This window comes from Canis lupus, chromosome 35 (genome assembly GCF_011100685.1).
Source record: "Canis lupus familiaris isolate Mischka breed German Shepherd chromosome 35, alternate assembly UU_Cfam_GSD_1.0, whole genome shotgun sequence".
Lineage (NCBI taxonomy): Eukaryota > Metazoa > Chordata > Mammalia > Carnivora > Canidae > Canis > Canis lupus.
In genome coordinates this window covers 27,703,990-27,731,840 of record NC_049256.1, presented here as the reverse complement: position 1 = coordinate 27,731,840, position 27,851 = coordinate 27,703,990, and the positions used below count along the sequence as shown (strand labels likewise).

The 27,851-nt window shown below is 55.0% G+C and overlaps 1 protein-coding gene across 6 annotated transcripts; it reads left to right on the top strand.

The window, feature by feature from the left end:
- Window positions 1-42: 42 nt before the first annotated feature.
- On the top strand, window positions 43-26,203 carry GABBR1 (gamma-aminobutyric acid type B receptor subunit 1). Of its 6 annotated transcripts, none has more exons than XR_005384456.1 (23): window positions 43-286; window positions 702-795; window positions 1,391-1,594; window positions 2,336-2,521; window positions 4,025-4,045; window positions 5,302-5,462; window positions 8,323-8,457; window positions 8,738-8,908; window positions 9,738-9,839; window positions 10,348-10,413; window positions 11,456-11,647; window positions 16,851-17,093; window positions 17,670-17,733; window positions 18,766-18,843; window positions 20,613-20,763; window positions 21,187-21,319; window positions 22,365-22,481; window positions 22,570-22,677; window positions 23,020-23,113; window positions 23,707-23,834; window positions 24,011-24,033; window positions 24,351-24,479; window positions 24,767-24,909. XR_005384456.1 is itself a non-coding variant. In XM_038584459.1 (23 exons), the coding sequence occupies exons 2-23, from the start codon at window positions 702-704 to the stop codon at window positions 25,355-25,357; spliced, it is 2,895 nt and encodes a 964-aa protein (XP_038440387.1). In that variant the 5' UTR covers window positions 44-286. The 6 variants fall into 6 exon arrangements, 4 of the variants coding, with proteins under 4 accessions (XP_038440387.1, XP_038440389.1, XP_038440390.1 ...); XM_038584459.1 differs by lacking the exon at window positions 24,011-24,033 and adding an exon at window positions 25,184-25,357 and having other exon boundaries at window positions 44-286; window positions 24,767-24,910; XR_005384457.1 differs by lacking the exon at window positions 24,767-24,909 and having other exon boundaries at window positions 23,934-24,033; window positions 24,351-24,371.
- The last annotated feature ends 1,648 nt before the right edge of the window (window positions 26,204-27,851 follow it).

Below are 27,851 nucleotides of genomic sequence, written 5' to 3'. Positions count from 1 at the left end.
CCTCCCCCCGCCCTGTCTTGTCCTCACCCTCCTTCCTCCCTCCGCCCGGAGCCTCCCCCGGTCCCCGGCGCCGCCTCCTGAGCTCCCGGCTCCCGCTCCCGCGGCCGCCGCCGCCCCGGGAACGAGAGAGCGGGGTGGAGTCTGGGGGAGCACGACAGGAGCGAGACCCCGGCCGGGCAGCAGCCGGAGGAGGGGGAGGCCGAGGAGAGAGGAGGGGGCGCGGGAGGAGCGGCCGGGCCTGGGGCCTGGAGGCCGGGAGGCCGGGAAGCTGGGCAGGCGCGCCGAGGTAAGGGCCGGGCCGGGAGCCGCGCTCGGAGAGGGGCGCGCGGGGGCTGGGGGAGAGGAGGTGGTGAGAGGTGGAGTCCCGGGAGGGTGGGGGGCCGAGGGAGGCAGGAGGAGGGTGGGGACAGGCGCTCCCTCCTCCCCCCGCCACCCGGCGCCCAGCTCCGCCCCCGCCTCCTCCGCCCTGCGCGCGTCTAGTCCGCAGGCGGAGCCGGGTCGGGGCCGGGCCGGGTCGGGGCCGGGTCGGGGCCGGGCGGGGGCCGGGTCGGGGCCGGGCCGGGGCCGGGCCGGGGCCGGGCGGGGGCCGGGTCGGAGCTCGGAGGCCCGGCGAGGGAGGCCGGGCGCTCCCCTTCCCCCCACCCCGCGGTTGGCCGCGCCGGCGGGGCTCGGTCCGGTCCTCACGGCCGCCTGTCACTCAGATGCTGCTGCTGCTCCTGCCGCTGGCGCTGGCGCCGCTCTTCCTCCGCCCCCCGGGCGCGGGCGGGGCACAGACCCCCAACGCCACCTCGGAAGGTGCATCTGCACGGGCGACCTCGGGCACCCCCACCTACTCCCCCTCTCCTGTACCCCCCTTTCTGGTCCTCATCACTGTCCCGTCAGCCCGACACAGCATCCCGGCCTGGCAACCCCGTCTGCACGGCCCGCCTTTGGTACCCCTGACCTCTCCCCCGGCCTACTTGTTCCCCGGCAGCCCCTGCGCTGCCCCACATCGCCGCATAGGCCACCTTTCCGTGACCCTCCATTGTTTCCTCAACCGCACCCCTCCTTCCCTGCCCACTACGCTGCCTGGGTGGCTGTACTCTCACCCTAATGCACTCAAAATCCTCCTTTAGCCTGTTTGACCGGGCCCACTGGCACATTGTAGCTTTTCACCGATTCTTAGCTTTCCCCCTTAGGGGATCAGCGCCCTTCCCTCCTCACTAGTGAGCTGTCTTACCAGTCCTAACCCTTGGCTGAGGCCTTTTTGTCCTTTGGGGGCGGGGAGAGTGTTTCTGTACCCATCACTACACCCACCTCCTAGCATCCTTCGCCACCTGCCCACTGACTACGCCCTGGGCTCCTCTGCGCCCCCGCTACTCCTCTCTGACCCAGCCGACTCACCCCTTAGGTTGCCAGATCATACACCCGCCTTGGGAAGGGGGTATCAGGTACAGGGGCCTGACTCGTGACCAGGTGAAGGCTATCAACTTCCTGCCGGTGGACTATGAGATTGAGTATGTGTGCCGGGGAGAGCGAGAGGTGGTGGGGCCCAAGGTCCGAAAGTGCCTGGCCAATGGCTCCTGGACAGATATGGACACACCCAGCCGCTGTGGTGAGTAGCCTTGCAAAGACCATCCCTCCTTCTGCCTCAAACTTAGCATTACTTACAAGTCAGCACTTTAAATCCACTGGAACAAAATTCACAAATATGATTCTCGAGCTAACACTATGTAAGAGGGACTTTACTATGTGCACTTGGAGGCAGTAAAGTTAGCGGCCCACACCTTTCATCTCATCCTCCCTGCATGAGGCCACTGACCTTATCATAAAATAACTTGATTATTCATCTTGTGAGTTCTTCTCTTTGGGATTATTAATGCCAGATTGTGCAAAAACACTCAAAATGATTTCATGGCACTTGTGATTGCCTCTGTCTCCAATGCAGAGATCATATACTCCTGAAGCAAAACCCAGTTGAACAGTAGTGTAAGTCAGCTATAATAAGAAAAGTCAGTCTGATTGTGGGTCTACAGTTATACACCTTTGCATGTCTGGAAGCCAGGGAGCGGTCCACTGCCACGGACTTTGAAGAGACCCCCTCCTATGTGCTTTATGGCTCCATCTTGGGTTCCTACCATGGAAATGCTTTTTCCTTTCTTCTGCTAGGAATGTGTGAATGCTTAGAGGGTTAAGGGAGGAATGGAAGCTGCAGAAGCAAATCCTTTGCACCCCTGATTTCCTGCAGAGTAGTATGCTTGCGGCCCCCAAACCCAGTCTGCAGCCCCTGCTCTTTAAGGGGAAGGAGCCTTTCCCAACGTGCTTCTCCTTTTCACTTTTCAATCTCTCTCCACAGTCCGAATCTGTTCCAAGTCATATTTGGCCCTGGAAAATGGGAAGGTCTTCCTGACGGGTGGGGACCTCCCCGCTCTGGATGGAGCCCGGGTGGATTTCCGGTGTGACCCTGACTTCCATCTTGTGGGCAGCTCCCGGAGTATCTGTAGTCAGGGCCAGTGGAGCACTCCCAAGCCCCACTGCCAGGGTGAGGGGAATGGCTGCCTACTTGCAACTGAGGATGCTTGCAGAGGGTGCCAGAGGGTGGGAAGGGATGGCGGGAAAGGATGGGGTGCTATGCAAGATGGGGGGGGTCTGGGGGAGGGAGGTGAAAACCCAACTCTTCCCCCCTCCCAGCTGTTTCCAGGCCCCTTTTGTAGCCCCCGTGTTCACTTTATCTGCACCAAGGCTTCCTTCCTCTTCCTATATCTCCTCCCTGCTCATGGTTCTTCAGATGTTCTCTTGTCCTTTATGAGTCTCACCCTCCATCGCTTGTCTTAAGGTTTATTTTTCCTATTTTTATTTTTTTTTAAAGATTTTATTTTATTCATGAGAGACAGACAGAGACAGAGGCAGAGGGAGAAGCAGGCTCCTTGCAGGGAGCCCGATGTGGGACCCCAGGATCATGCCCTGGGTGGAAGGCAGGTGCTAAACCACTGAGCCACCCAGGTGTCCCTGTCTTAAAGCGTAAATACTCCAATTCCCCCTAGCCTCAGTCCCTTTCTCTAAACTTAGAACTTTCTTTGCATAACCCTATTCTACAATGGATTACTCTCCATCTGTTATATAACTGGATTATTGTAAAGACTCAGAAATAAATCATATGTCATATGTAGAAAAAAATGTTAAGATTGGAAAGAATATCTGGGACGGAAAACTATCAGTGTAAAAAAATAAAAAAAGACTTAGAATTGGGGGCAGAAATGTCAGGGCACTGAGACTAACCCAGAGATGGGGGAGGGGAAGAGGACAGTCCTTTTCCATAACTCTCAGGCATCCTCCATCGTTCACCAAGGGACTCCGTCTTGTGTCCAACACCTTGTCATTTAGGTCTGCAAAATTCCCCCCTTCCTGGGCCCCCAGATTCTCCCTTTGCAGCTTCTCTGTGGGATGCAGGCCTGCCCCATGCTTCCCCTACTCTTGTAGACTCTTTCAAGGTCCTGGGCTTGGCTTTCCCCCACAGTAATTATTCTGCTTGTAATTTACCACTCCATTGTGGAAATTGAGGGTCCTACCCAGGGGTGGATTTGCTATGAAGCTAATGGAGTTTAAGCTCCATTTGCCCAGAGTCTCTTCTTGTGCACTAATAATGTGCTCACATGGTCACAGCTTTTTGTCAAAAATGCAAAAGAAAGATTTTCAAAGCAGTAGTTTAAAATCAATTGGATTTGTGATTGGTATTTTTTCTCTTGAAGAGAGACCTCTGAATTTTCTAATATTTAGGCTGCACAAAGCCAGGATCTGCCCCTGTCTTAGCGGCTGGCACTCCCCTCTCAAATTCTGTTGTCCTATGAGAAATAAAAACACCCGTAGGTCCTGACCCGCAGCCCCACCTTGCTCTTATCCCCAGGCACCCTCCCCTCAGAACGCGGGCTCCTGCTGTCCCCGGTCCTCTCCGGCTTGGACAGATGTGGGAGGGGGCTGGGGCTCTGGCCGGGGCGCTGGGCGCCAGTGGTAACTCTTCTCTGATCCCCGTCTTTCCTGCTGCCAGTGAACCGAACGCCGCACTCAGGTGAGATCAGAAACCCTCCTGTCGCGCACCGCACGCAATGCCCTGACCCCTCACAGTCCGCCCTGCGCCCCCGGGTCGCGCCCCCAGCTGCGGGGTCCTGTCCCCCCTTTCCCCACCCCGACCCCATTCGCGGCTGGCCCTCCTTTCCCTACCGGTTTTCTGCCTCTGTCGGGGTTTTCTGCAGGCCCGCGGTCCCTCCCCGCTCCCCGCTCGGCTGCCCTGCCCTCCGCCCCGCCTCCCTGCCAGACCCCGCTTCTGCCGGATCGCGGCGCCCGGCTGAGGCGTGGGGGGCGACGGGGCGAGCTGACCCTCGCTGCTGCTTCCCCTCCACCCTCTTGGGGGGGTGCCTGACGACACCCCCACCCCGGGGCCCCCGCGCGCCCACCGCAGCCTGGCAGGGCCTCGCTCCCTCCGAACCGCCACCCTCGCCCTTCTCGGGTCTCCAGGCACCCGAGCCAGGCCTGTCTCCGCAGCCCCGGGTCCCCGCCTCCGCCCCCATCGCTTCCCTTCACGCCACCCCCTTCCCACCCAACCAGCTCGCTCCCCGCGGTTCCCGCCGCCTTCTCCCTTTGCCCATCCACGCACAGCGGCTGCCAGAGGCGCGCGTCCCGCTGCCGCCCTGCGCGTCTCCATCCCAGGCCCCCGCGCCCCCGGGGCGGCCCCCGTCCCCGCCTGGCGGGCTGAGGGCGAGTCCCCTCCCTCCCTCCCTCCCCCCTCCCTCCCTCCCTCCCCCCCTCCCCTCCCCTCCCCTCCCACCGCTGTTCCCACGCCGTCGCGCCGCCCTCCCGCCCCTCCCCCCGCCCGCAGCTGCCGCGGCGCCTTTGACGTCAGGGCCCCCTCCCAACCCTCCATCTCCCGCTCCTCCTCCCCCCGGTCGGTCGGTCGGTCAGTCCGCGAGGAGAGTCCGCGGTGGCGGTGGCGGTGGCGGTGGCGGGAGCCAGAGCCCTGGGGGCCGTCGGAAGCCCACCCGCCCCGCTTCCCTGGGGCCTTCGCCCCCTCCCCACAGAGCGCAGGATGGAGGCGCCTCCTCGACGCCGCCTCAGCAGCCCTCCCCAGGAAAAGTGTCCCCCCTGAGCGCCTCCCGCCCCCCAGACCGCCCCTCCGCCGGGCCATGGGTCCGGGGGTCCTGTGTCCGCGGGCGAGGTGGCCGCTGCCGCTGCTGCTGCTGCTGGCGGCGGGGGTGGGCCCGGCGGGGCCCTCCCACGCCCCCCACCTCCCGCGGCCTCACCCGCGGGTACCCCCGCACCCCTCCTCAGAGCGGCGAGCGGTGTACATCGGGGCGCTGTTTCCCATGAGCGGGGGCTGGCCGGGGGGCCAGGCCTGCCAGCCCGCGGTGGAGATGGCGCTGGAGGACGTGAATAGCCGCAGGGACATCCTGCCGGACTACGAGCTCAAGCTCATCCACCACGACAGCAAGGTAGTCCCGGGGGTGGGGTGGGGGGTGGGGGTGGGCGGGGGGTGGGGGCGGGGGGCCTCGGTCCCAGCGACTGCTGCGACTGCGACAAGGACCCCTCCCACGTCTGACTGGCGGGAGCCTGGGGACAGTCACAGGGGCTGGAGGGTCAAGATGAGGGTCTGGGGGTGCACGAGGTTGGTCAAGACGGGAGGCAGAGCCTCCTGCTCCCCAGAACGCTGGGAAGTGGGGGTGGGGGATGCTGGGGGAACTGGTGATGGATTTAGGGTCCAAGCCGAGCCTGATCTTCTGGGGAGTAAACTGACCCTAGAATGGGGTCTGGGGACGGAGGAGGTGTCAGAGGTGGGGGGCTTTCCATTTACCGTGGTAATAAGGTGGATCTTGGCAGCAGGTTGGAACTAGAAGAAACAGACTGAACACCAAACATTTTGGGGAAGTTGAGTGCTCTTTATTTATCGCAGAAAACAACAGGGTAGCTGGGCGCCCTGCCCTGCAGAGGATTCCTGGACTGTGGGATAGACAGCATATTGTGGTCGGGGAGAGCTAATGGTTAGGAGGTGGGCATGGGCACTGGGAAATGAGCTGCATTAGAGATCCACATGGGAGCCCCCACAATTGCATGGGGATAGAGGGGAGTCTGGTTACAGGCAGGAGAGAAAGCAGGGAGGGATGGCAGTGGGGGAGGGAGTGATGATGATGAGGAGGAGAGATCATCGTTGGGCATCTTGTGGAACTTGAGTCTTCACTTTATCTTCCTTATGGCATTGTGGCCTCTGAGGTGTGAGAAGGGAGATGGAGGTAGGGTAAGGGAGGCAGGGAAGGGGGGGCTAGGTAAGCGAATTTGGGTAGGGGAGTAGAGAATGGTGCCATCAGATTCCTCTCCCACTCTGTGCCCTTTGAGTAACTGGGAGTTTGAGGAGGAACGTAGCACAGGGAAGGACTGAGACTTGGGGCCTCAAATTTATCTTCTCTGACATATGACCCCAGAATCGTGAGGGATCTGGGGGAGAGTAGAGAGGAGTACAGAGGAGAGGATTCAGGACCTGAGTGGACTCAGGATGTGTAGTCATTCTTTGAACAGCTGAGAAATATGTTTGTGAGGGAAGAGTGGGCAGAAGCGGGGTTGAAGGTGGGTGCTTGGAGAGAAGAGAACACCGTACTGCTAGGGGTTGGTGGGGGATTTCAGATCCCTCCTCACAGTTTGAAGGGATCCCCAAACTTTGGTGTATACGAGGATCACCAGAGGACTTGGTTCCAAACACAGATTCTAAGTCCCTGGTCAGGAATGAGTCCTGAGGATCCTGTCCTGGTGGATTCCGTGGGTAGCTTAACCCCAGATGCCTATGGAAGAGCAGCAGGGCACAGAGGAGAATGAGGTGTTAGGGCAGGAAGGGGAGCAGAGGGTCAGGTCTGAGGCTGGAGGGTCAGGTCTGAGGAGCAGAGGGTCAGGTCTGAGGCTCAGACTAACCCACCAGAGGTGCTGGGGAGCAGACGCTCCCTCTTCTCCACCAAAGGATGTGGAAGAGAACGTAACAGAGGCAGCAGGGGAGAGGGGAGCAGGGAACTGGGATGTGTCAACTGGAATGTATCAGGTTCCTTGGTGAAGAGGGCGGAAGAGAGGCTGAGAGGAAGTGTAGAGGGGAGGAGGGTGAGAAGCCCAAGGAAGGGATCTGTACGGAGGGACCAGTGCAAGAGAGAAGGGATGGGGGGGGGGGTGGTGATGAGAAAACCAAGGTCGCCCTGTCGGTGTCAGTGTCCACCTAGGTCCTGTCAGCCTTTCCGTGGGGCTGCTGGGGAGAGCTGAGGTGAGATCTGGGGTACTCTGCTAGAAGTGTGAGAGAGGGTGAGCCTGAGAATGGCAGAGATGCCTGCAGGAGTCTGAGTGGAAGGGCGAAGAGCCTTCAGAAACACCTCTTAGCAGGGGGATGGGAGCCTCGGTCTTCCTGCCCCACCTGGCTCTCCTGGCCCAACTTCCCTGATGTCTCAAATGTCAGGCCTTGGCAGGAGGTGAGAAGGCTCTGGGGGGGCCTTCCTCCTTCCCTCCCTACCCAGCCCCGGTCCCCTCTGTCTCCTCTGCCCCGGCTCCCGCTAGCTTCCATTTCTTCTCTGCCTCCTTTGGGGCTCCAATAGCTCCAGAAATGTCATGCTTCAGCAGGAGGGGAGCAGGCAGGGGGGTGCACACAGCTAGCCCCCCACATCCCTTCCCTCCCCCTCCCTGCCTCTCATCAGTACTCTGAAAGCATCTGGTTTGTGGTGAGCCTCCTTCTAGTTATTCTCCCCCATCTCTGTCACCTGTCTCTCCCCCCTGTCTCCGCCCCCTCTTCTAATGGATCCAGCAAATGTCAGGGCCCAGCAGGAGGGAAAGGATCAGATCACTGCGCCCTGCCGGACCCCCTGGCAGTCTTGCTCCCTGTTCTCTTCATGTTTATTTACCATCAGCCCAGGAGAGAGATGAGCTAGGAAAAATGGAAGGTGGAGAGAAGGGGTTTGTAGGGTGAGAGAGGCATTTCATCATGTGGTTCTTAGGACTCTGTCCTGTCCAGGACTAGGGAGGGTTGATGCACATTCCTGCAGACTCTTTTCTACTCACAGATACTTAGCACTTACAGACCTGGAGACAAGGACTGGGGTGAGAAGATGGTGGGCTCAGGGATGTGTGGGAAGGGGCTGAAGGGGATTCAGGGGGTCTGTGCACTAGTTCTGGCAGAGAAGAGAACCCAGGTGAGGAGGCAGGAGGATGGGAGGGGAGGGTGTTTCATGCATGAGGGGAAACAGACAGATGGGGTCCAGGGTGGGACGGGGGCCTGGGTAGCTGCAGTGGGGAGTAGCACCAGGAGGACCAATTGTACCCCTCTCCATTCAGTGTGACCCAGGCCAAGCTACCAAGTACCTGTATGAACTGCTCTACAACGACCCCATCAAGATCATCCTCATGCCTGGCTGCAGCTCTGTCTCCACGCTTGTGGCTGAGGCTGCCAGGATGTGGAACCTCATTGTGGTAGGCTGGGCTGGAAAGAAGGTCCTCCCACTTTGTGTGTGAGGAGACTGTGGGGACCTCCTTGGAAGGCTCGTGGTCCTTTCCAGGCCTCCTTGCAGCTAACTGCTCCCTGTGGGCGGGAAGTGGAGTCCCATCGGGGACTGTGCACCTGTGCTGGGGTGAGGTGGGGGTGCAGGGCCATGATGCTTGAGGCAGAAGTGGGTGGGGGGCCGGGAGGCAGCCTGGGGGACGGTGCACAAGCTCCAGGTGAGCCTGTTCTGTACTGCCTTTGTCCCGCTAGCTCTCCTATGGTTCCAGCTCACCAGCTCTGTCCAACCGGCAGCGCTTTCCTACCTTCTTCCGAACTCATCCCTCGGCCACGCTCCACAACCCTACGCGAGTGAAGCTCTTTGAGAAGTGGGGCTGGAGGAAGATTGCCACCATCCAGCAGACCACCGAGGTGTTCACATCGGTAAGGGGGCCTGTGTCCCACTCCAGGGCATGGTGCCGTGGCCAGGATGCCTTCTGGGGAGAAGAGCCTACTTCTTTATCGAAAGCAAACCCGTTCTGAGTGGGTTCAGTGGGTGTCTTTTTGCAACCAGAGGAACAAACAGATCCGGGTTTTTAGGGTCCTTTCCAACTGTTTGGTTTTAGGGCACTTTTTCCCTTTGATGCTCTCTTTGCCAGATAATTAGACCCCAACTGACCCAATTCTATTATAGTAGCTTTTCCCCAGGGTTGAGATGAGATACAAGAAGGAATATGTGATAGGAACCCAGAGAGGCGGCACATTCCAGAGACCCTCAGGGGTGGTGGTAGTGTGAGTGGGAACAGTGGGAATAGAAAAGAGATGGAGAAGGGAGGGGGAGGGAGGTGGGTGGACAACGAGGCAGAGTGGGGGTTCAGATGCAGGGCTCTGAACCTGAAAAAGACAGCTGGCCCTCTCTCCTACTCTTGGACCCTGTCCACTCTCCTGTTCAGTGGCCCCTTAACCCTCCCCTGACCGTCTCCGTGGTGCAGGGATTCTTCTCTGATGCAGCTGTGTTTTCCCATCCTGTCCACACCGGAGCCTGTCTGTCTTTCCCCCACTTTTACTGTGTGGTGGGGCGGGCTGAATGGGGTGACTTCTCAAGACACAGATCCTCTGTAGGATCTATATCCTGAGACCACAGACACCTTCCTTGGAGCTCTCCCCACCCAGGGACACACATGGGGAGGGGTTCTGGAGTGCTGTACATCTCCGGTCTTTACCCCATGGCATGCCCCATGTTTTCTCCATTTGTTTCTCATTCCCACCCAAGACTCTGGACGACCTAGAGGAACGAGTGAAGGAGGCTGGGATTGAGATTACTTTCCGCCAGAGCTTCTTCTCAGATCCTGCCGTGCCTGTCAAGAACCTCAAGGTGCAGGGGTTGGGGGTGGTGGGCTCGGCCGCTGAGGAACCAGGGTGGGGGACCCATGGTAGGTTGGAGAGGAGAGCCAGGCAGGGGCAGGGGTGTTGTTTGTTTGTTTTTTTTGTTTTTTTGTTTTGTTTTTTTGTATCGAGATATAATTAGCATATAACATCGTATAAGCTTCATGTGTGCCATGAGTTGATTTGTTAAGTTTTTATATATATGTATTTATGAGATGCAAATAAACATTATATGCAGTCATATATTCCATATAATTGATGAATAATGTGTAAACTTAGGGTTGATTTGATATACTGACATGTTGCAATAGGATTAGCACCCTAATCTGATTCTGGGAGATAGTACCATCTCCTGGGAAGTTTATTTTCCTCATCCAGGTGGCATTAATCCAGCACCCCTCGAGCAGAACCCTGCAACATGCACTCATGCAAAAAAATCACAGCTGTGCAAGTGCTTGCTTTGTTTGTCATGAGCTCTATTTGTCTCCGATCTGTAGCGCCAGGATGCCCGAATCATCGTGGGACTTTTCTATGAGACTGAAGCCCGGAAAGTGTTCTGTGAGGTAGAGTTGGAATCTGGAGAGGGAGGGTCGGCTCCATCCCCTGGCTGTCTGGTGGGCTCTCTGCACATGTGCTCAGGTCCCTGGGCTGTCTGGGGGGCTCTGGGCACGTGTGCTTAGGTTCCTGAGCTGTCTGGGGGGCTCTGGGCACGTGTGCTCAGGTCCTTGGGCTCTCTGGGGGGCTCTCCAAATGTGTGCTCGGGTTCCCGGGCTATCTGGGGGGCTCTGTGAACATGTGCTTGAGTCCCTGCACTTTCCGGGGGGCTCTTTGTGCATGTGTGCTCAGGTCTCCTGGGCCATCCAGGAGGCTCTCTGTACACGTGTGCTCAGGTACCCAGGCCGTCTGGGGAGCTCTGTCCACATGTGTTCAGGTCCCTGGGCTGTCTGGTGGGCTCTGTGCACATGTGCTCAGGTCCCTGGGCTGTCTGGGCGGGCTGTGTACACATGTGCTCAGGGACCTGAGCTGTCTGGTGGGCTCTCCACATGTGTCCTCAGGTCCTTGGACTGTCTGATGGGCTCTCTGCACATGTGCTCGGGTCCCCGGGTTGTCTGGGGGACTCTCTGCATGTGTGCTCGGGTCCCCGGCTGTCTGAGGGGCTGTGTGTGTGTGTGTGTGTGCGCGTGCTCAGGTCCCTGGGCTGTCTGGGAGGCTCTGTGCACGTGTGTTCAGGTCCCTGGGTTGTCTGGGGGGCTTTGTGCACATGTGCTCAGTTTGGAGTGGATGATCTGAGGTAATCATTTAGATGAAGTCTCTGTCCATTGGCTTTGACTCCATCTCTTGGCTTCTCACAAATGCACTTTCTCCAGATTTTACCTTCCTACCCCTTTGGGTTTCTACAGGAACCCTTGAATCCCATATTTCCTGACTAGCTCAGTAGAAACTTAGTAGTAGGAGGAGTAGTTGAGTGTCTCCAACTCCATCCAAGACCTGTAGATTACTCTTTCCAATTCTCTGCTCTTCTCTGATTCCCCAGAGGCTGCATAGTGTCAAGGGAAATAAGATAAAAAAAGAAATAAAGCCCCAGCCCTCCTCCTCTGCATTCAGGTATACAAGGAGCGGCTCTTTGGGAAGAAGTATGTGTGGTTCCTCATTGGGTGGTATGCTGACAATTGGTTCAAGACCTACGACCCCTCCATCAACTGCACAGTGGATGAGATGACCGAGGCTGTGGAAGGCCACATCACCACTGAGATTGTCATGCTGAACCCAGCCAACACCCGCAGCATCTCCAACATGGTGAGGGTGGGGACCTGGAAGCTGGCCCCCTGGGCTGGGGAACAGAACTGAGGGTGCCTTACAGGGGTGGGAGTGGGGGCAGGAGTGGAACGTGCAGGTCCAGGAGGGCACGCAGAGCTTGTTTGCACCGTGTTTCCTGTGGCTTTCACCTCTGCTGTGACTTTCTTGAGCAGAAGCGAGAGAGAAATGGGAGAGTTATGATCACGAGGCCCCTATGAGTGGAAGGGCTGTTACCATGGCAATGAGGAGTGGTTGGCAAGAAGTCAAATGAGGGATAGGAGTTAATGATAATATAGATGCCGTATTCACAAGCACACCTTGACAGAAGTGACAGAAATATGATTTATTTTGGTGACTTCAGAGCCCTTTGGAGTTGCTTAATATTCACTCCTGATTGATACTGAATTAGCTTGGCCCCTGATATTTCTTTAATGATCCTCTTTTAGAATTTTAGATGTAAAAGGGACTTTTGCAATCAGTTCTTTCCAGATAGCTGATTGGTGACAGACTTGGGGCTGGAAGACATGTCCTGTGATTTGAGAAGGCTGGGGCGGCCCTGCAGGGCGTGAGTGTGAGGGTCAGGGCTCCTTTCTTGCTCATTATTACACCTGAAAGAATGCAGGAATCTCCAGCAAGCTTATAAGGCAGCCTGCATGTCTGCTCATTATTACCAGATGTAGTTCTGGGTCTGGAATACTAGTTTTGGAAAGCATGCCGGGGGTGAGTTAATGGTTGTAAAGCCCCAAATATCTCATTAAAACAAAAATGTACTAATGATTGCTTTTGTGTGGTAAGCCAGGAGTTTAGGTACATGGTTTCAGTGATCCTCCAGCCATGCTCTGATATGGGGTTGTCATTTCCATTCTGTAGACCAGGAGACTGACACAGAGAGGTCAAGTGACATGGCCCAGGCCCCATAACTGCTCAGTGGTGAAACCAGACTTGACCCTCATTTAGTCTAACTCCAAACCACTTTGTCCTCTCATCCTCCATGGAAAACCATGAAATCCCACTAAAGAGTCTGTGCCTTTGTTGGCTAACACTGTTCAGCTGATGGAAGCTTTTGATCAAGGGAGGAAGATGGTTCAGGCAGTCTGTTCTAGCAGTGGATTGTGTTGGAAGTGTCCATTGTCAAGTGGACTCTGATTGTGGATCCTGTCCTGGGAAATTCCAAGGGACTTTATATTTAAGGTATCTTGGTTGAAAATACAATGGGAAAATTCTGAAGGATCACATCCCTGTAGAGCACCAGAGTAGTGAGTCATCTCTGAGACCTGAGGAAATAGAGGAACTGGTGCCCAAAGTGAAAAGGCTTATCAGCACCGTGAGCCTGGGACGTGCCAGTCGTGACTTCTACCCCCAGCAGAGAATTAGGGAAGCCTCTGGCAGGAAGCAGAGGACATCTGGGGCTTTGGAGCAGAATGAGTTAGACGGTCACCTTTCTGGCTCTTGGTCTTTAGAGAAGAGTGGTGCCTGCCTTTGAGGCCATAGGGCTTCTGGTGAGAGCATGCCTGCTTGGTAGCTTAAAACACCTGGTGGAAAAGCCAAGATTTTCCAAAGGGTAGAAGCAGCCTTCACAACTGACTAGGGCATAGACCGTGGATGAATCAAACAGGACTAGGAGAGGTAAATCAGAAGCAAGAGTCATGGAGATTTAGAAAGGAAGCAGAGCTGCCTTCACTTCATAAGGATGATGCTAAGTTTAGAGCACTAGTTCTCAGACGTTACCTTTCTGGAGGGTTAGTTAGTACTCAGATTACTGGGCTCTTCCTTTGGAAGTTCTAATTCAGTAGGTCTGGAGTGGTTCTTTCTAGCACATTCCCTAGGGATGTTGATGCTACTGGTTTGAGACCACATTTTGAGGACAATTGGCTGCAGCTGTGGTTTTCAACGAGAGGTGGCAATATCTAGAGACAGTTTTGGTTGTCACAACTGGCATCTAATGGGTGAGCCAGGCATGCTTCTAAACATCCTATCATGTATAGGCAGTTCCCCCACAGCAAAGATTTACTCTGATCCAAGTGTCAAGAGGGCAGAGATTGAGGAACCCTGGTTTAGAAAGGAGCCAGGAATGGGAGAGTGGGTTGGAGTAGTTTTGAGGAAATATGGCAGCTCTGGGCTAGAGGGACAGCTGGGAGGTGGCCTCACCTGGGAATGAGGTTCTGTCGCAGTTCTCACAAGTTGGGATAGAGGTCCCATCAAATCTTGGTACAATACAAAATCGAAAGCTGCCTCGAGATACAAAGTTTAGGTCGCAGTCGGGCATCCATGTCCCTCACATAGAGACAACCAGCGGGCTGTTATAAAATGAGGGTCATCGAGTTGCATTTGATTACTTGACTAATTTCTGTGGGTTGTGGGATTTTTGCTGTTGTTCACTTTTCCTTGAGATGCTTAGTAATATTTCCGCCTGAAAACCTGCAGCTGTATCTGTGCTGGCCCAAGGGGAAAGATTTTTTGGGAAAGCATGTTGGTTTACTGACTTGGAGGCAGCAGAGAGTATGAAGATCTGGGTGCAGAGAGCACCACGCAGGGCAGATGAATCCTTTCCATCTGGATGTTTTTCTGATCCAGTGTGGACTTCGAACTGAGGATTGGATAGACTTGTGAAGGATTGCTCAGAAAGCCTCACCCTAGCAGCTGTTTACTGAGCAGGTGCTCTTGGAGAGGCCTACCTATGTGCAGAGGCAGTGCGAGGTGTTAGAGGAGTAGGGACTTTGATGCCAGGCTGCCTGGGCTTGAATCCAGGATGACAATTTTCTGTGCCTATTTCCTTATACATACATATGTGTGTGTGTGTATGTATATGTACATACATGTATATGTGTATATATATACATGTAGAAAAGTACGTGTGTGTGTGTGTATATATATATATATATACACACACACACATACACCTTAGAAAAGTGGAAAAATGCCTGGAACAGTGTAAGGAAATATAAATGTTAGCTATCATCATCATCATCATCATGATCACTGTTCTGTGTAGGGGCTGACAGCATTTTTTTTTTTAAATATTGCTATTTTTTTTAAATTTTTACTTATTTATGATAGTCACAGAGAGAGAGAGAGAGAGAGAGAGGCAGAGACATAGGCAGAGGGGGAAGCAGGCTCCATGCACCGGGAGCCCAATGTGGGATTTGATCCCGGGTCTCCAGGATCACGCCCTGGGCCAAAGGCAGGCGCCAAACCACTGCGCCACCCAGGGATCCCGGGGCTGACAGCATTAATGAAACATTTCAACAGAATAATTAAGAGGCCTTGGTGATTTGAAAGAGTCTAAGGGATTCTAACGCTTCAGTCTCACCTACCAGGAAGTGTTGAGGAGTAAAGAAAAGTTGAGCTTAGTCTTAGATGTTTTTAATTTAAGGTCATTGATCATCTAGCTACAAATGCCTCAGAGACAGCTGGGGATACAGGACTTGAAATGCTGAGATGGATTGTAGATCTGAGTACCAGTGACAAAGATGAGGTTGAGAGATGGGGAAATTTGCAAAGAGAAACTGTAGCTTAATTTTATAACGCAGCATTTTACCTATGTTTCTATTTCCTATGATAACTCTTCAGGTAGGCAGATTATCCTCATGTTAAAATTGAATAACCAACTACAGAAGTTTAGTGACTCGTTTGATGTTACACAGCCTGTAGGTGAACTGTTTGGAATTGGGGTTCATTCATCTATCTGTTTATCTGCCCAATGGACATTTTGTTTATTTATTTATTTATTTTTATTTTTTTAAAGGTTTTATTTATTTATTCATGAGAGACACGGAGAGAGAGGCAGAGACCTAGGCAGAGGGAGAAGCAGGCTCCATGCAGGGAGCCCGATTTGGGACTCGATCCCAGGACCCTGGGATCATGCCCCGAGCCAAAGGCAGATGCTCAACCACTGAGCCACTCAGGCATCCCCCAATGGACATTTTAATAAATATATTTCTAGAGCGATTTGAATTCACAGCAAAGTTGAGAGGAATATGCTCCCCACCGCAGAGGCACAGCTTCCGCCATCGCCAACCTTCCCCACCAGACCGCTTACCCTGGATGCATGTGCACTGACCCATCAGCACCCAGTTCCTTGCTTTATGCGCAGGCTTACTCCTGGTGCTGTACATTCTGAGGGTTTGATAGAGGTAGAATGACGTGTATCTACCACCATGGTATCATATAGAATATTGATCCAGTGGACGTTTATCATTGGTCCATGTGGGCTGGGCACTGTACTGGGTGTTGAGGATGGACAGAGGTCTGGGTCTCAAGGTGGTGGAGCCCTGGCCTGTGTCCACAAGCTATTCCCAGGGTCCCAGGTGGACTGTTCCTTGCACTTCCCCCTCCCCTGGTTTCAGAAAGTTGAATAGAAAGAAAAGTGGGCTGGGCATGAGAAACATTTTATTTATTCTTCATCTACTCATTCTTTCCTTAAGAGTGTGAGGCTGTTAGTACATTCCAGATCTAAACAGAGTTGTGGGCAGCCTTGCCAACAAGTGGCCACTGAGCATTTCCTTGTGTGGCTTCTAGGGGGTAAGAAGGGGCGGATGTAATTTTCTCCATTACACGGTAGGCATTTCCAAAAACCCGAGCAATTTGCCTGTGGTTTTTAGCCAAATGAGGTCATTGCCAGGTATAGAAATTCAGGTCTCTTGATCCATTTCATGACAGAGTTATAGGAGCTGTCATTCTCTTTTGCTTTCTTGGAGAACAAAGATGGGGGTGGGGGTGGAGGGGAGAGTCTGAGTAGTGGCTTCCGAACGTCAAATGTTGGGAAGGGTGTCTCTGGGGCCTCAGCCTTCAGATCCCTCCAGGGGGCTGTCCCGGATGAGGAAGTTTCTTGGGGGGCACCCTCTAGGTTGTCTTGTAATTGGAGCAGCTGTAATTGGAGTGGTTCGGGTCCAGCCCACTGAGAATATCTGGACCCTGGAGAACATCGCCTTTGGCTCCACCTCTACTTTCTTTGGCCCTTTGTTATACAGCGTCTGTCCCGTAGACTTGAGTTGTGGTTCTGTGCACACTGAACCACTGGACCCTGCTCAGCCCAGCTCCAGTCTAGATATGGGCATATTTACAGATTTCGAATGCCTGTGTCTCAATCTGACAACATGAACACAAACCATCTGTGCCATGAGAGGTGCTGCTGCCGGATCAGAAGCCACACCCTGCATGCCTCACCCACGCCAGCCGTTTCTCCCTGTCCTTCCCTGTGCAGACATCCCAGGAGTTTGTGGAGAAACTGACCAAGAGACTCAAGAGACACCCTGAGGAGACAGGCGGCTTCCAGGAGGCACCGCTGGCCTATGATGCCATCTGGGCCTTGGCATTGGCCCTGAACAAGACATCTGGAGGGAGCGGCCGTTCGGGGGTGCGCCTGGAAGACTTCAACTACAACAACCAGACGATCACAGACCAAATCTACCGCGCAATGAACTCCTCGTCCTTTGAGGGTGTCTCTGTGAGTGACAGCAATCCCCTCACATTCCCCGTCCTCCTGCTGAGAGCACGCCATACTTCCCCTGCAAGCATGCATCAGCCTGCAATTATAGGCTCAGATGGGAGTTGGGGGACCTGTAAGAGAAAAACATGTAAGAGACTAGAAGGAAAAGGGATATTCCATTTCTTCCAACCTGTCCCCTAGGTATTTATGAGTCCAGTGAGAATCATAGGATTTTGAAGTAGAAATAGTCTGAGAAATCATGTCCTATTCCTTTCAAAGTGGGGAAATTAGTGCCCAGAGGGATTTGGTGACATGCTCAAGTCACATAGCCAGAAGCCAGGTCTCCTGGTGCTCTCTGAGGATATTTCCCCACTCAAATCCCATGAGTGAAGCTTCTTTTCAAAAGAATAATGTTTCTAGAATCTAGGGTATGGGCATCTGGGGTATGTCCTATATGCAGGCAAATGCCATAAATAGAATTCATTCAGAGGCTCAATTACATCAAAAACATAAGGATCCAGAGAGTCCCTGATGCTCTCTTCTGGTTCCTGCTTTTATCACCTTTGCCTGCCTCCGCATGTTCCCGTCTCCCAGGGCCACGTGGTGTTTGATGCCAGCGGCTCACGGATGGCCTGGACTCTGATTGAGCAGCTGCAGGGTGAGTGCAGAGGCGTGGGCCAGAGTTGGGGGGCCGAGCTGGGCTGGGGGGCCCCACCCCAGGTGGCTTCTGCAGTCAGTCCGGGGCTCCCTGCTTCCTTCCCTTCATCAAGCGTCTATGTAATAATAGCAGCAGAAAGCTTGGAGAGGGTGTGTGGCTTGAGGTAGAAAGGGGCAGACACCGTGAAAGCTGCCATGTCTCTGTCCAGTGGCTTCCCTTTGGTGGCCTGGGCTTGAAGGGCTAATGCCCTGTAAGAGGCACACCTGTGGACTTGGACTTAGGGCAGCCGGATCTAGCTAACCGGCTATTTATAGAAGAAACTTATTGAATTTTCTTGTTGTGTAAACAAGCATTCCTGATTTTTGCATCTTAGGGGCAGTTTGGCTTTTCTAGACTGCATGGTCTTACACTTCAGCACACTTCAGTATTTGCCAAGCTTCCAAGAGTCAATCTGTGCACACACCCCTGTTGGCCTCCTAGGGTGCTGTGGGCACAGGTCTCTCTGTAACCCAGACTGGAGGTTGTGGGGTGGCTTCAGAGGGAACAGTTATGGTCACTGGTCACTGGGAATCTTAGCAGTGGCTGAATTTCGCCTCGTGGCTCCAAAAGGCAGATGCAACTTTCCAAGGAATCAGAACCCAAGCCAATCGAAAATAAAGTTCTAAAATTAAACTCTTTATTTAAATGAAAGATTCTGGGAAAATAGACCCTGTGATTCTGTCATGAGAGGGAGAATAAGCAGGCACTCTGAAAGCTTTAGACACCAGAATCGAAGTGCGAGATGACCACCAAGAGAGGCGCAAGGCTGGGGGATAGCACACCCGACCCGTGGAACCCTCTCCACTGGGCTCTAACCCTACAAGCTGTTCTGTATTACATTGCCTTGGGATCTACTTTATGTCTGATGGCTGCCTAAGAGAGCCCTCAGGTCCTCCCAGGGTCCGTCAGGGGCTCAGGGTGGAGGTAGAATCAGCCCCAGTTCAGGAAGCTAGCGCCCAGCACAGCTCCTCACCCCTCTGCCTGTTCTGCCAGGTGGCAGCTACAAGAAGATCGGCTACTATGACAGCACCAAGGATGACCTTTCCTGGTCTAAAACGGACAAATGGATTGGTAAGCTGGTCCTGTTTGCATTTTCTTTCACTGCCTGTGAACAACCAGGGGAAGGGTTGTGCCTGTGCACGAGGGTACGGTGGTGGGCGCCGTGGGTTTGAAATGTGCCAGGGAGATGGGCCAGGGTTGGGGTTAGGACCTGGGTAGGGGAGCTGTGTATTTGGAGAAGGAGCAGGCACATGGTAGCAATGCACTAGTAAAAGCAGCTCATGGCTTAGGTCATAGGATTGGAGGTGGGGGTGCCTGGGGTGGCCATGGAAACGCTCTTTGGGTTTCTCAGATGTTCTGGTACCTTGATATATCAGAACCAGCTACTTTGGGCCTGTGTAGCCCCTTCATCTCTGCCACAAAATTGGTTGCTTAGATTATGAGATGTTGCAAAACCTCATATAATTGCCATACCCTAAAATGTGCTTTTTAAAGACAAAAAGTAAGCAATTATTCCTTGTGTGCCTGGTGGGCTAAATAATCAGAAATGGGACAGATCCTCCAGGTGGACAAAAGGAAGGACCTACTAGTAGAATCATGGCTTGGCACCTCAAGGATGGAGATAGCTGCCAGCTGCTCCACCCCACTGGAAGCTAGTGGTTTCCAGCACTGCCAGAGTTCTGACATGTTTTTTATAATTTGAATTTAGGACAGTATTCTATACTGCTATAAATGCCACATGGCCTAAATTACAGTTTTCTTTTTAAAGCTAAGCAAATTGAAATTAGATTTTATTTTCTTTTGTGAACTCGTCGACAAATCTGGCTTCCTTTTAATAATAACCAGAAAACACCTTTGGGAATGTCACCCTGCCAGAGTTAAAAAATCACAGATCAGATTTTTTTCCTTAAGGTTAGGAGACTGGGCTGGATGCTTTGAACTCTTTAGCTTTATGATTCCACGACTGTCTTTTTGCAGCTTTTGATTTGAGTTCTGAGAGATTTCATGAACTTTGCCTCTGAGTCATCCCCTTCTTCCCTTCCTGTTTCTTTTGCTGAGAAAAAGACAGAAAATACAGAACAAACACTAGCAGAAACAGACTCCAGCTTTGCTAATATATCCTAGCCTCTAGCTCCATTTTCTCCTCTCCTTCCACTGCTTCCTGAGATCCCAAGCTGCAGGGAGCATTCCTCTGTCCTGGCCCCAATTCAGAGCAGCCAGGGCCCCATGTCCTCAGGGCTGGAGGCAGGTGTCCTTGCCCCTTTCTCTGCCTCTTCATTTCCTTGTCCCCTCCTCAGTGCTATGCAGTAGGGCTCCCCAGCTGACTAGACTCCCCCACTGCCATGCAGGAGGGCCCCCCAGCTGACCAGAACCCCCTCACTGCCATGCAGGAGGGGGTCCCAGCTGACCAGATCCCCCACTGCCATGTAGGAGGCTCCCACCAGCTGACCAGAACCCCCAGTACATGCAGGAGGGCCCCCCCCAGCTGACCAGACCCTCTACTGCCATACAGGAGGGTCCCCCAGCTGACCAGAACCCCCAGTGCCATGCAGGAGGGCCCCCCAGCTGACCAGAACCCCCTCACTGCCATGTAGGAGGGTCCCCCAGCTGACCAGAACCCCCAGTGCCATGCAGGAAGGGCTCCAGCTGACCAGACTCTCCACTGCCATGCAGGAGGGGCCCCAGATGGCCAGACCCCCCACTACCATGCAGGAGGGGCCCCAACTCACCAGACCCCCCACTGCCATGCAAGAGGGGCCCCAGCTGACCAGACCCCCCACTGCCATGCAGGAGGGCCCCCTAGCTGACCAGAACCGCCCCTTACCCTTAATGTCATGCAGGAGGGGCCCCCCCGGCCGACCAGACCCTGGTCATCAAGACATTTCGCTTCATGTCACAGAAGCTCTTCATTTCAGTCTCTGTCCTCTCCAGCCTGGGCATTGTCCTGGCTGTGGTCTGTCTGTCCTTTAACATCTACAACTCTCATGTCCGGTAAGTTTCCTGTCTGACACTTTCCTTGTTTTGTCTGCCTGCCCCCGCACCCCAGGACAGTGAGCATGGGACGGAGGTCAGAGCTGTGTGAGTCCTGGGTCAGGGAGCAGAGGTTTGCACTCTGACTTACGCTCTCCCGGTGACTACTGACACCTGGAGGGGGACCCCGAATGTGGGTCCCAATCCAGCTCCACAGCAGCTGGCTGAGGAAAAGTGTTAGGGGCCAGGTAACACAGTGGGGGGTTGAAAGTGTGTGTGCTGGCGGGGGTCCCCTGCCGTGGAGCCCCTGCATCCACCACCAGCCCCTGGCCCAGGCGGCTTTGTCTGTCTTCCAAGGCCGGAAGTTGGGCACTGAAGAGCTGGCATCTGCAGAGAAGAGGTTAATTCGGCTCCTCTCTGTCTCCTCTCCTGCCTCTGCCCTAGTTACATCCAGAACTCCCAGCCCAACTTGAACAATCTGACTGCTGTGGGCTGCTCCCTGGCGTTGGCTGCCGTCTTCCCCCTGGGGCTAGATGGGTACCACATCGGGAGAAGCCAGTTTCCTTTTGTGTGTCAGGTGAGGAGGAGGTGGGCAGATGCCTGGCCCGATAGGGCTGGCCCCACCCTGGAGCCCCTCTGCCTTTTCTCAACTGTCCCTGTCCTGCTGACACCACCCTTCTGTTCCAGTCATCCAGGCCTCACTGTGCCACTCTCCAGGCAGTTCCAAGGTTGCCACGGCCTCACACTGAAGAGGGGAGGGACTGGGGGTATAGGAGGGAGTCTGCTCAAAGAACCTGGGACAATGGCAGCTTGCCTGTGCTGTGGAGACAGCAGGGAGTACACGCCGCCAGGGGGCCTTTGCTGTGGTTTGCAAGGAGAGGTGGAGTTGGACCAGACAGCAGGGAGCTGGTCCTGGGGCTGCTGGAAAGGCTGGCTTCCATAGCTAGTCACATTTGTGTAGTTCTGGTGGGGACAGAACTACATCCCCCCTCCTGCCCATCCCCCCTCCTCCTTCCCTGCAGCTGTGCACATGGCATTTGCACACACACATGCATACTCCAGCACGGGCCGTAGGTCCCTGTGAGATGGAAGCGCCATAGGAGGGGCACACAGTGAGCCATGGCCAGTATGAGAAATGTCCACAGAAAGTGCTGTGCAAGCGAAGAAGTGGTGGCTGGGGAGGTGGCTGGACCTCACAAGGGTGGCATTTCAGTATCAAAGGATACATGGGCTTTGCCAGCTGGAGAAATAAGGATGGTCACTCCGGCGGCTTGCAGGGATGGAAAAGCCAGCAGATCAGGGGAGCCCCTCAGTGTGGCCGGGTATGGCCAGGCATGGGGGAGGAAAGGGCCAAGGAGCATGGGAAGATGGGCAGGGCTGTGTTGGTAAGGGTCTGTGGACACACCACACACTGAAGGGCAGAGGGTTGGGCTGGTAACCCCAGCAGATTTTTTCCTGGTCGCCTGGCCAGCAGAGGAGGAAATGGATGGGAGCACATTGCCTGAGGCAGAGGGACCCCCTTGCTGGCCTCTCCGTGCCCCCATCCCCACTGGCTGTACCTCTGTCCCTCCCGAAGGCCTGCCCCTCCCCCCACTGTCCTGCCCTGCTCTCTCCTGTCCTAGGCACGCCTCTGGCTCCTGGGTCTGGGCTTCAGTCTGGGCTATGGCTCCATGTTCACGAAGATCTGGTGGGTCCACACGGTCTTCACTAAGAAGGAGGAGAAGAAGGAGTGGAGGAAGGTGATTGGCTTCCTAACCCCCAGCCTGGAGGGCTCTGGCTCCGGGGCCGAGGGAGCTTCCCTGACTCACCCATGCTCTGTTTATCTAGACCCTGGAGCCCTGGAAGCTGTACACCACAGTGGGCTTGCTAGTGGGCATGGATGTCCTCACTCTTGCCATTTGGCAGATGGTAGACCCCTTGCACCGGACCATTGAGGTACCAGCTGAGAGGAGGCCCCGAGGTCAGGGCGAGTGGGGCTCCCTGGTGATTGTTGCTGGTGGTTCCTGCTTGTGAGGGGTGCCTGTCAGCATTGTGCCTGTTGGCAGCCCCCACCCCCTTCCTGTAAGGAATCCTAGCGGGAACCTTTGGGTTTGCTGGAGAAAGGCAGGGTGGGGATCCAGGAAGGATGTGTAGACTTCCTGGGCATCATGGAAAGCTGGCAGACAAGCAGTTCTGAGGTGTTCCTGGGAAAGAGGCAGACTTGGGGGCCAGGGGCTGAGCAGAGGGGGCGCGAGGAGGGTGACCACTGTCTTCCCTTTGGCCCTGATTCTCCCTTAGACTTTTGCCAAGGAGGAACCAAAGGAAGATATTGATGTGTCCATCCTGCCCCAGCTGGAGCACTGCAGCTCCAAGAAAATGAACACCTGGCTTGGTGTGTGCAATGTGGGGGTGAGCGGGTTGGCAGGCTGGGGACAGAGGGTCTTCAGAGAAGGGGTAGTTTGAGTGTCCACCTCTGTGTCACTAGTTCTTTCTGGGAAGGCAGGAGAGTTGGTCTTTTTCGGTGAGGAGCTGAGCGTCTAGAGCAGGGCTGAGGTCGTGCCTGTGTGTGGCTGAAGGGCCAGTGGGGACAGCCTGACACCATCCGTTCACTTGGCTCCCTAGAGTGAGACCGGGGCTGTGAGGGGCCTGGGTTAGGTCCCATTTGGCCTTGTGAACATTGCTCTGGTGGGCAGCCAGGAAGGGTGAAACCTCCCCTGGATGGTGAGGAGGTGACATCATGCAGCCAGGGCCCCTGTCTGGCTGATACCTGCTCCCAACAGTCTTCTTCCTGTGTCCCAGGAGAAGTGGTGAGGTTTGGACAAGTTGGGGAGACAGGTGTGCGGGGTCAGGAGGCCACCTGGGGAGGAGCCTTCATTGTGGAGCTGTAAGCAGGAACAGCAGCATCCTCTGGAGGATGCAGAGGGTGCTGGGAGTGAGTGGATACATCAGGTCTAGTTGCCCAGGTGACCGTTTCCTCCATTCTAGGCATTTTCTATGGTTACAAGGGGCTGCTGCTGCTGCTAGGCATCTTTCTTGCTTATGAGACCAAGAGCGTGTCTACTGAGAAGATCAATGACCACCGGGCTGTGGGCATGGCCATCTACAACGTGGCGGTGAGCCCCGGACACCCAGCACTGACCCCGGGGGCTGCCTGGGAGGAATCAGGGCTGGGACCAGTGGCTGGGCATCTTTAGAATTTGTTAATGCCTCAGGTTTGTAAAGCAGTTTACAGTTGGTAAAGCGCACGACAGACACTCTTCTTAACTCTCCATGACCACCCATGAAGCAGACCTTAGTGTTCCCCCTACACAGGTGAGGAAGCAGAAACACAGACCTTACAGTGCTTGTATGTGGCTCCCTGGCTGGGATTTGAGTCAACTTCCTCCCAGGGTTCCTGCCTCCATCGATCCATCGATGGGTCATTTGATCAATGGCTCATTGGCAGGAACTCTGCCTGGAGGGAGGGGTTGGCCTAGAGCGGGACGTGGTTTGGGATTCTTCCCTTTTGGGAGTTGAGGGTGGCCTCAAGTTTGGACCGTTTTCAGATGGGAAGTTCCCCCAGGACCTGTTCTCATGGGCTCTCTTCTGGGGGAGGAAAGTCTAGAGGTCCCACATGGGTCCCCCTATAGGTCCTGTGCCTCATCACTGCCCCGGTCACCATGATCCTGTCCAGCCAGCAGGATGCAGCCTTCGCCTTTGCAGCTCTTGCCATAGTGTTCTCCTCCTACATCACTCTGGTCGTTCTGTTCGTGCCGAAGGTGGGGCGCTGCTGCACACCACGGTCTAGGGACGGTGCTCCCCAACCTTCCCCGCCCTCCTCCCCTCCATCCAGGGATTGTACTCCCCAACCTTCCCTGCCCTCTTCCCCTCCATCTGGGGACTGTGCTCCCCAACTTCCCTGCCCTCCTCACCTCCATCTGGGGACTGTGCTCCCCAACCTACCCCACCCTCCTTGTTGGGGGCCCAGCTTGTCCTTCTTGACCACCACCTGTTAGTCGCTGACCCCATGGCCTTCCCATCTCACACCCCAAACCTTGGCCCCCAGATGCGCAGGTTGATCACCCGGGGTGAGTGGCAGTCGGAGGCGCAGGATACCATGAAAACGGGGTCGTCGACCAACAACAATGAGGAAGAGAAGTCCCGACTGTTGGAGAAGGAGAACCGGGAGCTGGAGAAGATCATTGCTGAGGTTGGTGGGGGGCTGTGTGCACTGACCTGTTTCTCTCCCTGCCCCCCCCCCCCCCGTTTCTCTTCCCTGATCTCTTCAACTGCCACCCCCACTTCGCTGTGTCGGCTCTCTTCCATCTTTCCTGGCTCTCGTTTCCATTCCTTCTGTCCATCCTGCCCCCCGCCCCCTCCCCTCTCCCCTCCCTTCTTTTCTCATGCCCTTGCTTCCACACTCCTCTCTGTGAGGCCCCTCCCGACCTCCTTCTTTCAACCTCTCCGTCCTCTCTTTCCGCAGAAAGAGGAGCGAGTGTCCGAGCTGCGCCATCAGCTTCGTTCTCGGCAGCAGCTGCGCCCTCGGCGTCACCCCCCGACGCCCCCAGACCCCTCAGGGGGCCTGCCCAGGGGACCCCATGAGCCCCCTGACCGGCTCAGCTGTGACGGGAGCCGGGTTCACTTGCTGTACAAGTGAGGGCGTGAGCGGGGAGGGGACTGGCTGGGAGGACGCCCCCCCTCTGATAGTCTGGAGTGGTCTGGGTGCCCTGGACTGTTCTAGATCCACTGTCCAGTGCGCACCAGGCGCTGCTGCTTCCCCACCGGCCCCTCCCGCCCCCTCCTGCCCCCCTCCCCTTCCAGGTCTCCTACACAGACCCATCCCTCGCACCTGTACCTGCACCTGCTCTGTCCCCTGGATGTTGCCTTTTCCTGGCACTCACATGCCCCCACCTCTGCTCCTCCTCACTCACATGCTCCTCCTGTGCTCATGTGCACACATGCTTTCTCCTCTGTCCTGTGGCCTCATGTGGCCCTGGTGGTGGGGGCACCACTGTCCCTGGAGCAGAGGCAGGTGTTCCCCATGGGTGCAAAGCCATGTGCGTCCCTGCATCTTTGCTGTGTGTTCATGCGACCTGGGTGCCCCCACCCTTTGCATTGGAACATCGTCCTATTCTCCCAAAACAGCTGCAGGCACCCACTCTGCACCTTGTTATGAACTTTCCTTGGATTCACACCCTCACCTGGTTTCTGCTTGAGCTCCGCCCCCACTTTGTGCTCATGTATCCTAGGTCCACATTCACATTCCTTCCCAGGACTGCTTCCTTTGGTTTTGTGTTTTTCTGGGGGGAGTTAAGAGAGAAGAAATGAGGGCAGGCTTGGGGAGCTGCTTCCAGTAGAAGTGAGAATCCTAACCACAGGAAGCCACCTCGACTGCTGGCATGGACGGAGGGAACTCCAGGGCAGAAGGTGGCATCCCCTTTGCATTGAGGTGTCTCTTGGGGAGGGATCTCCCCTAGTCTCAATAAACCAGTGAACAGTGTGACTCAGTGGCTCGTCCCTCACTGTGAACACATTGGGCTTCTGTCCAAGGAGGGAGGCTTGGGGCTCTCCATGTTAGTGAAAGGGCGCTGAGGTGTCTCGTGGCTCCACTGAGGGCCATGCAGGGCAAAGCAGGATGGGTTTGGCTAAGACAAGAGAGTGATGGCATGTGAGCTTCAAGGTATGGGCTCAAGTGGTGTTGGATGACTGGAGCGTCAACCACCGTGGTGTGGGAACAAGTTCCTGGATCCCTCTTCTCCATGGCCTCGTTTGTGACGGCGGCAGCAGACATCCTGCTCAGCAGACATCCTGCTCGTCACCACGCAGTCCTCTGCACGGTGTCCAGTGTGGTCCTTAGCCCATGGAGCATGCTCATCCATGCAGCCATGGTCACTGCTGTCGATTGAGGGGGAGCCCGGAGCCTCTGGCTGATGAGATGGGGGAACCCTCCCTCCTAAGAAGCAAGAACCTCAGGAAAATGGCTACTGCTGAGGATGGTGGAAGAGAGCCCTGAGTGCTTCCCTCTGCACTCTGAGATCTGAGCAGTTTGGCAGGAGGCTGCTGGCCAGGGGGGAAGGTATTGAATGGTCAATGAGGCCAAGGAGAATTGCTCTTACAATTCTTCGTGTCCTCTTAGAGAAGAGTTTCTTTGCAGCTCCACGTCTCTCTTTCCCTTCAGCCCCGGTTTTTTTTTCTTTTTCTTAAGACGTTCTCATATTTTTGCAAAAGAGGTGAAGGGTTGAGTGGGTCCTGTCATTTCATCATCCTGTTTAGAAGCCATTTTCTGAAGTTCCATGAGAGCTCAGACCAAGGCTTGACAACCAGTACACTGTGATTATTCAGCTAGGGCCAACTGGGCTCAGTGTGAGTCACCCTCTGCCTGCAGTGGCACATTCTCACGGAAATGGGAAGGAGCCTGCAGAATAGGGAAGCCTGCAACGAGGAAAATGAACACTTGGCTTCAGAAGGGCAGCAGGAGCTGCATACCAGCCCGTGGTAGAACTCAAACACCAGAATTACCACCTCCTACTTTTTTTTTTTTTTTAAGATTTTATTTATTTATTCATGATAGTCACAGACACAGGCAGAGGGAGAAGCAGGCTCCATGCACTGGGAGCCCGACGTGGGATTCGATCCCGGGTCTCCAGGATCGCACCCTGGGCCAAAGGCAGGCGCCAAACCGCTGCGCCACCCAGGGATCCCACCACCTCCTACTTTATTTGCACTTTAGGTGGGGTGTAAATAACAAACAGAATCAGAAGTGCTGCAGTGACCCAGGGCAAGCCAGACTTCCTGAGCAAGCAGAGTCGGGGAACAGCTGAATGATGGCTGGCAGAGGCCTCTGGGGACAGTGGTGAGACCACAGCCTTGCCTCCGTTCAGACAGCATTCGCCCAGGCAGGGTTTGGAGCCCACCGGGGTCTGGCCTCCCTGCCTGGTCACTCACACACAGCATGTGGGAGCACTCTGGGCTATGCTGCTTTTGTTATCGTTTCAACAAACGAGTTTTGATTGGGGATGCTGCTGGGTCGGGCATTCCTCTGGGCAGGGGGCTTCACAGATGCACATTCTTATTGTGGAAAAACAGAAGGAAGGTCCAGAGTACAGAAGCAAAGAGGTGGGAGAGAAACCAGCAGTGTTGGGCTTGGTGGT